We start from the raw sequence: 12106 nt of genomic DNA, 5'->3' as shown, positions 1-12106 counted from the left end.
TATAGCAGCTAAATGTAATACAGTAAATATGTAAAATATCAGAAAGAGGGTATTATGTGAGTCAGTGTAAAGTGGTAAGGGTAGGATATTTAACCCTGATTATGACCACATTGTCTTAAAAATAGAACAGAGAAAGAATAGTTCATTATTAATTATCAAAATGCTTTACTGAGATTATAAAAAAATAACTGAAGCATGCATGTAGAGATATTTGAGATGGGCTCTTGTCAGTGTGTACAACAGCTGCCGTATTTGTAAAACTGAGTCACAGCGCTTTGTTCAACACAATCTGCAGCTCTTCTCTCATTTCCCTTCCCTAAGAACCCCTGGATGTGCCAGTGCCAGTCAGCTGCTCTGTGGACCTCCGGAGACCAGGGGAATTATGAGATTAAGCATTTTTGAGGTGAGGTTTTGAAGTTGTGATATAAATAAATGTATGTGGTTATACAAAAGATAATAATTCACAGAATATGAAATGTGTAACACTTTACAGTAAGGTTGCATCTGTTAACATTAATGAAAGAACAATAGTTCTGCAGCATTTATTAATCTTGTTAACCTCAACATTTACAAATACATTCTTAAAATCGAAAGTTTAATTAACATGAAAATTTTTAAGTAACAGGTTATTAAATGCTGTAAACATTTATTGCTAATTGTTAGTTCATGTTACAGTAATGCATTAACAAAATTAGACCTTATTTTAACATTTCTTTTGTTTCTATGAAATCTTTAATTAGGGGTGTAAGTAAAAATGTGACTCTCTTTGTAAGTTGTTCTTGAATGAAACAATTCCGAACTAACTGTCCACTTTACTGTGAGGAGCAGCTTTGTGTTTAAAAGAGAGAGAGAAAGAGGGAGGAGTGTTGTCATGTAGTATGATCCACAGAGAGAAGAGTCTGGTCACCCACAGCTGCTTCGGAAAGAGGGGGATCTGGAGAGAGGGAGAAGAGGAGAGGAGAGGAGAGAAAGAAAGTGTCAGGAAGCCACCTCGTTAAACACTGACAGCGGGTCAAAGACAGAGAGGAGGAGAAAGAATGTGTCCAGAACACACCATAACCATATGGTGGTGTTAGAAGTGGAAAAGCCAGCAGAAAAGGGGTGGTCTGTTACTCCAGAAAAGAAAAAGTGTGAACTAAAAGGAAACTTTCTCTGAAAAAGTTAGAGGTGAGTCTGTTGCTGTTCCTTTTTTCCTCTATCCTACTTTATTTGTTCATATGTTTCTGTCAGGTTAGATCACATCGCATTGATGAGTTCTGCAGAATTCATATATTATTTCTGTCTGATGCATTCATAAGTTGCTATATATTTCTTCAGTGTGTGGGTGTGTGTGTGTGTGTGTGTGTTGAGTTATGTGTGACACTCAAAACGGGGACAGGGGGAGGAGAGAAAAAGAGAGCCAGGGTGGGTGTGGGGTATGGGGTTTGAGGGGCTTTGAAAAGGGGGAGAAAAGAGAAAATAAGAGGAGAGAAGAGGGACATTCACAGCAACGTCATGATGATATTTTCAGAAAAATGGGTCATTCCCTCCTGTCCAGTTACAGGATCTTTCGAAACTTTCAAATAGTTTTTGATCTCTATTTTGAATCTACTATTTTGTCCTTTTCCAAAATGCAGTTCTTTATAACACGCCATTCTAGGTTGTGTTTTTCTCAGATGTTTTAGAGTACCTCTGCAGTTCAGTCTCTAAGTAGTGATCGTTTAAATCAGTCAAGTGGATGTGTTTATGCCTTCTATTTAATTGTACATAAAATTGTGATTTTATTCTGGGTTATAAAGACTAAACAGAGATGGGTTATGAAGATGAAACTTTCCTGGAGACGGTTAACCTCACACAAAATACCGAATGGAAACAGACAACAGTGGGGAAAAAATGAAAATACTGTTATCACATAATCACCCTCATATTGCTTCAAACCCGCATAACTTTCTGTCTTCCTTGGAACAAAACAGTTAAAATTTTGATGAATGTAGTTGATTTTTTTCATGCAGTTGTGAATGCAGATGAAATCATTCATCTTCTAAACTGGTGTAAAAATGCATCAGAAAAGTATAGAAAATTCACTTGTGCAATATCTTTTCTATAAGTCTTCTGAATTCATATGTTCTGAGTAAAAAAGAGATTGAAGTTTAAACATTTATTCAGTGAAAATCCCCTTTAGTATTAACCCTATCTATATCCTAAACGCATCATATTGAACAATTAATCCATGGATGGACTTTTATGTTTTATTTATCTATCTGTCTATCTATCTATTAATTAATTAATTTATATTATTATCGTTTTTAATCAAAATGTCATATCTGTCATATCTTTTGGTGGAATGACATTGCCTTTTAAAAGTTCTGCATAAACCCGCCTCTTCATTACAGTTGACCAAAAACCTGCATTTACATCTGGCTCCATCTCATCAACAACTAATGGAGAAAAAAATTCCCCGTCCTACATTTTTCAATCTGTTTCACTCTGATGTGTCACAAAATGAAAGCAAAGATCTACTTCTGTTACATCGAAACTTTTAGATCTGAATCAGTCTGGATTATGAACGATTCATTCAGATGTTTTTAACAATTTATTCAAAAAAAAAAAAACAACAACAACAAATGAGCCACTTTTATTGTACTTTTGCACCATTCTGGAATCTTGAAAGCTTCATTGGGTGTTAAACAAACCACATATTTTGCCTTAAACAAAAAATCAAATAGAATTAAAAGAAATTAAAGAAATTAAATAGAATTTTCATTTTTGGGTGAACTGTCCCTTTAAGCTTGTCCCTGCTCATATTCTCTGAGAGCACAAGACTATATCTGAAGGGAGAGGAAAAGAGGGGGAACAGGAAGTGAGTGAGGTCATAGTTCAAATATAGAGTGATTTACTATACCCATGATGGTATGCAGTGTGAAAGACGATAGGAAGAGAAAATGTGGCATAATGCACTGAGGCCCATGAACCCTCTGAGAGGGAAAGAGAAAGTAGAAAAGACAGACAAATAACAGCTTGTTCATGCACTTCCCTTCTGTCGTCCTGTTCTCTCTGCATGTCTTGTGACAAAATGTGGTTTATTGCATTTACAGAAACAAATGGCCACAGGCATGTTGTGCTGTCTGTAGGGTGTGTGTTCAGGGCAGCTCAGACATGCACCCGTGTTTGCAAGCATGTGTGTCAAAGAGCTCATCAACATGTGTGGTTTCAGAAGAGAACTAGTGTATTTGTGTGTGTTTGAGTATGTGTTGGTGTTGGTGAACTTTCACTCCATGTTTATTTTAGGATGGCTCAAATGTCAAAGCCCAGCGCTCTGGATCAAGGCAGATAGCAGTGGAGAGTATTAAGCACTATCTATCTGTCTACATCCTACTTCAACACTTGCATCTGCTTCATTTTTCACACATTAACTAGTCAGTAAGAAAGCTCTTTGATCCTCTGTAAACAACCTTGTATATAACTATCCTCCTTTCTTCAAGAACTAGACCTCAAGACCATTAAACTTGTTTGTTGGAGCCACGCACTTTCCAACGCAGTTCGTAAACTGTAGTTTAAATAGAAGAAAGCTTGTAAAACACAACACCCTCCAAGCATGCTATTAGACACAGTACGTGATTCAGCTCTGTCACACATATCTGACTGTTGTCTGCAAGTTAAGACAAGCTAGAAATACACTCCAGCCATTTGTCCATCTGCCATGTCAAATGGAGAGTACTAGCCCAACTACTGACCTCTAATTCTCACAGCTAAATGAAGAAAAACAACTACTAGTAATTTTGTTTAAGAAATATTAGTAATTTTGTTTTGTTTGTTGCACAATTTGATGCACCAGGCATGCACTTATACTGACACCTAGTGGTGTGGATGCAGCATCACGCAAAAACAAATGTTTTTGGTTATCAATGCCACTGTAGAAATGTAGTATACAGTAGTCAGCAAGAATGAATTTATTCCCCAAATGAAAGTGTGCAGGAAAAGCGGGTTACTGAGGTAAAGTGACTAGTATATTGTTTGTCATGTGATCTCAACATGTCAGCTTCCACAAGCGACCCGCCCTGTGTAGATTAAAACTCTGCAGTGGTCATCTTATGTTAATATAGATGATTTTAAACGTTTTTCAAAGGTACCATTAACTGCTTTTTTTGTAAAACTGGTTTTAATGAGGAAAATGCGTGCACCTTTAAATGCTGCTTTTCATATCTCTATTTCAGACTTGTCGACTTGTCATCATGTCAACGCTCTCGGCAGAGACGGGCCCTGAGGATGTCAACAATCAGAGCTTCTGGATGGTAAGTGAGAGTGGGAGGAAGGACAGCAATGACTCAGACGGCGGTGGACCTCTAGAAAATACCATCCGCTTCTGCTTTATGTATGTGTTAGCAGAAGGAAATGCATGTGAATGATGTAGCTTGACTTGGTTTTAACAGCTAAACAGTTGGAGATGACAAGATTTGTTTGGACGTTAAGTGGAATGCTTCACAAAAGCTTCTGAACACCCTACATTAGCAAAATGAAGATTAATATTCGAGTGAAGTCTATTTTACTTCTTTGAGACTTCTGCAGCATGTTTTATGGTTCTTTAACCTTTAATCTCAGTCTATAAATTCCATCCATTGTGCCTCCACCCATTTTAATTAGCTCAGCTTTTGTCTCTCAGCTCCCTAATTGGTTTGCTGTTCTGCTCTTCAGTGCTGCAGGGAATCATGCAGAACCTTGCCTTTAAATACCTTTATAAATGTGGTATTTTTTAGACTGTATAGCAATTCTGTACTATTTTCACATTTGGCATGTTCAGATATCTTTCTGTGTTAACCTTAAATCACCCTGTGTGTATTTGCTTATGCGTCGAAATGTTAGCATTTAGTTTTCTGTTTTATATTAGTGCTGTCATGCTCATGTTTAAACTTACAATATATTTAGGAAGAAAGTAAATAGCAAGCTGCTATTTAGCAGTTGCTTTTATCCAAAGTGATTTACAGTATACTTATTACAGAGACGGCCCCCTTGGGGCAAATTGATGTTAGATCCCCACACATACACTTGTTACTGCATCATACTGAAGAAGACTTTCTCTTCACCACTGTTGTCTTTATTTTGACTATTGATATTTTCTATCCCCTAAGCCTCTTTGAAACCCAAAAGAAACCAGGTTTTCATTACAATATTATTTAATCTGTTAATTAAATGTGACCCTGGACCACAAAAACAGTTTTAAGTCACATGTGTGTATATGAAGCAATAGCCACAAATATATTGTCTGGGTCAGAATTATTTTTCTTTTATGCCAAAAATCATTAGGATATTAAGTAAAGATCGTGCTCCATGAAGATATTTTGTAAGTTTTTTGATTAGTAATATGCATGACTAAGAACTTAATTTGATTTCAATTGATTTTGCACTCTCAGATTCAAGACTTTCAAATAGTTATACCTCCACCAGATATTGTCCAATCATAACAAACCATACATCAATGGAAATCTTATTTATTCATCTTTCAGATAATGTATACATTTCAATTTTGAAAAAATTGACCCCTAAGACTGTTTTTGTGGTCCAGGCTCAAAAATAGATTTATATTCTTTCTCCTGGGGGCAGTAGGCTGGTCCCAGTAAAGTAGGTAATTTGGAGTTTTACTATCTTTTTTTGGATCCTAATGATCATTAAAATGTACTTTCATTGCAAAAAAGTAATTCTTCATCTACAGTAATTGAAAGTGCATGTAATAGTATCCCACATATACATTTCTGGTGAGTTTTATCTGATGAATATTTATGGAGTTTCCTGTGGTGATTTGTTGTTATTATCAATGACATCTAGATCTCTTTGAGAACTGAATGAAGCTGTTTAAGATTCTCCTCAGGTCTCTTTTTTAACCTCAGCTCTTTTTGCTGAGTTGCCATCCTATCTGGAGCTTGGCCAGTGCTACTGTTTGGGGTGAAATGCTCCGACCAATGATGTTCAGTCAGTTTACCACAACCACACTGCTTCTGCCTGCAAGGGTTTCGTTGCATGTCCTACCTTGTAATTGGCTGGCCGCTGACCAGAACTGAGCGCTGTAGGGTTTTTGTGTTCATCCTAGATGCTGTGATTGGTCAGCCACAGCACTGACTGTAGTTTGCCGTGATGAAATGCAGAAAGTTTCGGTCGGAGTTGAACAGGGTTGATTTTTAAATAGACTTGTCTGTTCACTAAAACAGTTCTGTTGAAATATTGTGCCGCTTTGAGTCCAGCTGGCTGTTATATTCCATTGACAGGGACTGTGTTATTTGTTTGATTTCTGTGATTCTCTGATTGGTTGGTAGGTGCTGCTCTGCAGCGCTCTTGGCCGGAGCTGAGATTCCTCAGCTGTTTTTACTTTTTTCACAGACTGGGGAAAATATGTGGTGCAAACCACAGCTAAGAGAGAGAGAAAGAGAAAGAACCGAGAAAGAATAACACATAAGGAAGATGTAGAGGAGAGAGAAGAATTGATAAAATTGTGGGGGAGCTGCTAATAAAATGGAAGAACACGCTCCACATCAGCAAACACGACGCCCATTCTGGAAATGTCATTATGTTTGCCCTCCTCCCTCATTCTCTCCCATTTATTGTGTTATTACAGTTAATCAACCCCTTTCACTGCGCTGTCCATGTGATGCCCCACTTAGCGTGGCCTGAATTCTCTCCACTCACTGCTACTCATCTAGTCACAGATGTTTTTTTTCTTTTTTCGGGGGAATAATGTTTGAATTGTGCTCTGGTTTTCCACACCACATGTTGTCTTCAGGCGTTTATATTAGAAACAAACCTTACGCTATACTGATAGCTTGTCCAATCCATAGCAAACAAACCCAGTGACCCTTCTGGAAAAGAAATGAGGCCAGTCCCTTGGAGGAGAGAGGGACATCTTCCCTGTGTCTGACAGTAAATGCCTCACTCTTGACCTCTTAAACAGCCTATAAACCTTTAGCGCCAAGTCTTTCGTTTTCTTTTCCCTCAATATTTTACAATTAACCTTACAGTTTTTTTCCATGTTCTGTTTTTCAGCCAGGGAACTACCACCAGACAGTGAAGAGGACCGAAGACGCATTCCAGGCATGTAATGATATAGTGGCGTGTTTCCAGGAGAGGGCCAGGGTCGAGAGACAGTACGCGCAGCAACTTAGTGAGTGGAGTACCAAGTGGAAACCTCTAGTGGATGCTAGTGAGTACTGCAGTTTTCATCAAGTGCTCTGAACAAATAATGTATTGCTTCACATATAGTTAAGGAGCTGTGAGCCGTGTTTTATATGAGATGTCCACATTTTTAGTTAAGTGTCCGATGAAGAAGTTTCTTTTGACCTTAAATGGACCTCTCCTTTCTTCCATGAATATGTTTGTCTTCATCTTTGTCCAGGTCCTCTCTACGGCTCTCTGTTACGAGCCTGGCAGTGCTTCCTCTCTTCTGCTGACCGCCTCTCGTCACTGCACTCCTCCATCTGTCGTTCTCTGGTGTCAGAGGACGGAGATCGCATCCGGACATGGCAGAAGGAGACTTTCCATAAGAAGATATTTGGAGGTTTCAAGGAGTCCCAGGATTTCGAAACTGGTTTCTCACGTGCTCAGAAGCCCTGGGCCAAGAGACTGAAGAAGGTAATGCAAAGCATTGCAGTTCTCATTTTATTTTGTACACGGTATTGTATAGGGAATTTTTTGTTTTTTTTTTGCGTAAATGCTTAAATATGGTAATTGTTGAATGTGTTGAGTGTGCAATACTAACCCCTGGCCTACATGAATCTAAATTATTTATTTATTTATTTTTTTGGTAGCTAGAGAAGGCTAAGTCAGCGTTTCACAAAGCTTGCCGTAAGGAACACATGGCTCGTGAGCGGGAGGCCCATGCCCAGGGCAACCCTGACATCGCCATCGAGAAACAGAGGAAGATCCAGGAAGAGACTGAACTGGCTCACCAGGAGACAGAGAAGGTGAGTGCGGTGCGGGGGAGACTGTCAGAAAGAAACAGACAAAGAAAAAGAAAATAACAGAGTTTCAAATAGTCTTTTATCATCCCAGTTAAGAAAAGGAAGCAGGAAAAACTTTTTACATTTACAAGCTTCATAACGATGCAGTGAAATCTTGCAATGTACTGCTCAGAATAATGATCAATGTTAAGATTAATCTACAGCATGCAACAGAAAAGATAAAAGAGAGGATGTGGAGAAAAACAACAACAACAACAACAGATGACTGTACTCGTGTTTTAACTATTTAGTATGCCCTAATTCTATACGTGTAAATTTAGTATTATTTGTTGCAGGAGATTTTTGATTGTCATTCAAGACTCAGTTTGAAATCTTAAATAAAATAATATTTATTTGAGTAAAAATACAGTAGAAACATTCATATTGTAATATATTATTTCAGCTTAAAATAAATGTTTCCCGATTTTATATATTTCAAAGTGTAATTTATTCAATGCTGATTTTCTTATTATCAATATTTAAACCTTTTTTTTCCCAGTATTTTGTAATGAATAATTCATTCAAAAGAACAGCATTTGTACTAATTTATATACACATATATATATATATATATATATATATATATATATATATATATATATATATATATATATATGTTTACAGGTTCGAGCCCGCTATGAGAAGGTTCTTGAGGAAGTGACCCGTTATGCTCCACGCTACATGGAGGAAATGGAGTCGATCTTTGACCAATCGCAGGAGGAGGAGAGAAAGAGGATAAGCTTCCTCAAACAGGCTTTCCTGTCCATCCACAGACACTTGGATATCACCAACAACGAGAGGTGTGTGAGAACCGTTGTACTGTACTGGTCAAATCTCAGTTTATGTCCATTTCAGTATTACTCCCAATGAGTATCTCATACAAGTGCTCTCTCTCTCTCTCTCTCTCACTCTGTTAGTGTAAAAGCAGTGTACAATGAGCTCCACAACACTCTGATGTCCATCAGCGATCAGGAAGATTTGCGCTGGTGGAAGAATACACACGGGCCAGGAATGCCCACCGACTGGCCTCAGTTTCAGGTAAATACATGCGGTTTATCTTGCAAATACATTACATTGACAAACATTAGCTAAAACGTACTTTTTACATTTTCTAATGTGTTAAACTGACGTCTTTGTTGTTATATGTGATATTTATGTATCTCACAGCAGCACATCTTCAAATATACTGCATTCTGTTGTGCCAAAACCCACATTTACTCCTTCACTCACTCACTCACTCCGTCTCTCACTCTCTTTCTATTTCAGGAGTGGACTCCAGACAAGAAGCATAAAAAGGGAAAGAAGGAGGTGGAGCAGAAAGCAGTAGTGATGGAGAGAAGGTCAGTTTACTACAGTGATATTTGCTGTAGGGCTTCACAGCGCTGGGCTGCTTGACTGTTGTTCACTACAAACCAAACTGGGCCGTCTTGAACTTCAGGCCTTGTTAATGTTTGCTGCTGTGTATTGACCTGTTGCAAAGCTCAGTCTCTTTGGTTAATATTGCTCAGACAAGCTTGACAAGGGATGAAATGCACAACATTTTGGCTGTTTTTCTTTACAAAAGTCAGTCATTATGCAGTATTGTTAGATTGTGGTGACTGTGAATCAGAACTGAGGCAAACGTTGATCACAGTCAACTTAAAAGAAAAAAACTTTCATTTAAAAGACATTTTGAGTGAGAACATTACATTAGTTCCTAATGTTTCTACAGCACATTCACTATGGTACCGTGAACCCTTTAATTGCTATCAACAATGCAGTACAATAATCTGAATCAATATTTAAATGCAATGATGCTAGGCTAGTAACATCAACATCCTTGGAGCAAATTCTTACTAATGCTCTGTGTTCTTCGTGCTTCTGCATGATCTGAGAATGATAGGTGGCACATATTCATAAGTCCTCAGGAAGATTTTAAAAAGAGCCTAAACCAGCTTTTATCTTTTCTATGTATTGCAAGAGCACTGGCTTACAACAAAGTTTAGTATTTATGGATAAATCCTATTTTACTTATCCAAGGACAGTAACAGTCCGAAATGTTATAGTATTTGGTATCCTTTTTAGGAAGGTGTGAAAAAAATGGACCCTAAAATCCTCATAAACTTCCTTTACTATCCTTCTTTTGGTTTAGTGTTTCACACTATAAGTTTTGTTAGTTATATGGTTCCTAAAAATGTTATATTTAATAAAGAAACAAATAAACAGTTATGTTTCTATGTTGTATCACAATAGAAGCCTATTTTTGCAGCATAAGAAAAAAAACATGCTTTGATTTATTTAGAATTATGACATAAAATGTCATATAATTATGGCCAGCAAGATAAAATTATGAGATACTAAATCATAATTATGAGTAAATATTTAAAATGTAGCATAGTGCAAATTATTATTAGATTTGTTTATAATTAGGACTTTCTTTTATGTTGTTGTTATTGTCATTTTGACGTGTAATAATTATGAGACTTTAAATCTCATAGTTTGGATTTTTTTTTATCTCATAATTATGAGTGTCATAATTTTGACTTATTGTGTCACAATTTAGACTTTTTATCTCCTAATGATTTACCAAAGCATGTTTTTTTTTCTTATGTGGCAAAAATGGGCTTCCATGATTATCCAACAATAGACAACAACCAGGTTTTGATTAAAACTATCCACACATTTGCATTAGAAAAGAGCAAATGCTTGTCTGCTGATTTAGTGGATCGTGACGGTTGCTAAGGCAGGGAGTGGACAGTAACATTTTTAAGAAAGGGCTTATTTTAGTGACTGTCTGTTTTCTCAGTGTAATGATTGGAGGAGTGAGAGTCAGAGCTCTTTATGACTACGCTGGACAGGAGACGGATGAACTGTCCTTCAAAGCAGGTAAGTTTGTGTATTCATATATTATGTGTCTGTATTATGTACGTGATGTTTAATTTTTGTGTGTGTGCAGGGGAGGAGTTTCTGAAGATCGAGGATGAGGATGATCAGGGTTGGTGCAGAGGCATGATGGACGGAGGGAAACAGGGCCTTTACCCTGCTAACTACGTGGAGGTGGTATAAAACCAACAGAACAGCATCGAGCTCCAGCTCTGGGGTCCATAATGCCTACAGAGTGTCCAGGTTTAAGCCTGCTTCACAGCCATTTTTATTGAAGACTGCTTTGTTTTCTGTGAACGGATGGTACACCGGTAAAGGTTTAGAGTTGTATTGAGTGCGTTAAGTTGGGATCAGAATGAGAAAATGTTTCCAAAGTTCTTTCACTACGAACGTAGTGTGAACATTGTGTGTCACATTGTAGCTTTAAGTCAAAAATATGCAGAGATTTTCATACGTTATGATATGATTAGGTATCAAGATCCTCTAATATATAAGGAGAATATGAACTGCATTGTCTTGATGCTTGCATGAACCTACAGTGTATTGTAAGGACAGTGTCTCACACCAAAGATGTCACCGCTTATTTACGTTTTATCAGTGAAATATTTCTTCTGCCGAGAATTGCGTTATATCTGATGCCTGTGTAAAAGGGGCCAGATGGTTAGGATGTTATCTACAGCTGCAAATTTCATGCAAGGTGTTAATAGGTATGATAATATGCTATTTTATCCGCTTTGGTCTTGCTTGTAAATGTCACTTGTCTCACATTTAGTAATTTTAGTTACACAAAGGCAGTACTAATCAACACCACTTTTAAAGTGATAGCCACGGGACCCATTATGGTCTCTTCATGTGTATTTCTGTTGTGTTTTAAGATGTCAGTCTAACCAAAGGAAATGTATGCAAATGAGCACAGTGTTTGTTTGTGCCGTAGTGCGAGTAAATTACATTGGATCAGGGCAGTATTTTCTGCACCATCACTATTCTAATGCGAACGCTAGCAGTATTAAAAGGGATACATATTACTGTGAGTCTTGTTCTTATTAATCATCTTGAAAAAAAAAAACATTCAGTGAGCACATACACATTATTATACATAGACACATTTTATTTGTACTGTTCATATTTCACTCTGTTCATGTCCTGAGGCTACATGCTGGTGCAAATATATGAGGCTGTAAATAAATGTGTGTGTGTGGGTGTAATACTCTGCTATAATTTGGGTACAAAATTTTCTAAAAAGTAGTCTCTTATGCTCACCAAGGCTGCATTTAAATGATACA

The 12106-nt window shown here is 37.4% G+C and overlaps 1 protein-coding gene across 2 annotated transcripts; it reads left to right on the top strand.

Moving 5' to 3' along the window:
- Positions 1 to 31: 31 nt before the first annotated feature.
- Positions 32 to 11211, top strand: LOC132145155 (protein kinase C and casein kinase substrate in neurons protein 3-like). 2 transcript variants are annotated; one of them, XM_059555939.1, is made up of 10 exons: positions 32 to 403; positions 4194 to 4271; positions 7009 to 7165; positions 7358 to 7593; positions 7770 to 7925; positions 8586 to 8761; positions 8879 to 8999; positions 9228 to 9301; positions 10747 to 10826; positions 10897 to 11211. In XM_059555939.1, the coding sequence occupies exons 1-10, from the start codon at positions 383 to 385 to the stop codon at positions 11004 to 11006; spliced, it is 1209 nt and encodes a 402-aa protein (XP_059411922.1). In that variant the 5' UTR covers positions 32 to 382; the 3' UTR covers positions 11007 to 11211. The 2 variants fall into 2 exon arrangements, with proteins under 2 accessions (XP_059411922.1, XP_059411931.1); XM_059555948.1 differs by lacking the exon at positions 32 to 403 and adding an exon at positions 890 to 1167.
- The last annotated feature ends 895 nt before the right edge of the window (positions 11212 to 12106 follow it).

The sequence above is a fragment of the Carassius carassius genome, chromosome 1, assembly GCF_963082965.1.
Source record: "Carassius carassius chromosome 1, fCarCar2.1, whole genome shotgun sequence".
Taxonomy (NCBI): domain Eukaryota; kingdom Metazoa; phylum Chordata; class Actinopteri; order Cypriniformes; family Cyprinidae; genus Carassius; species Carassius carassius.
Note: the sequence above shows the minus strand (reverse complement) of the source record. Positions and strands in the feature narration are given on the sequence as shown.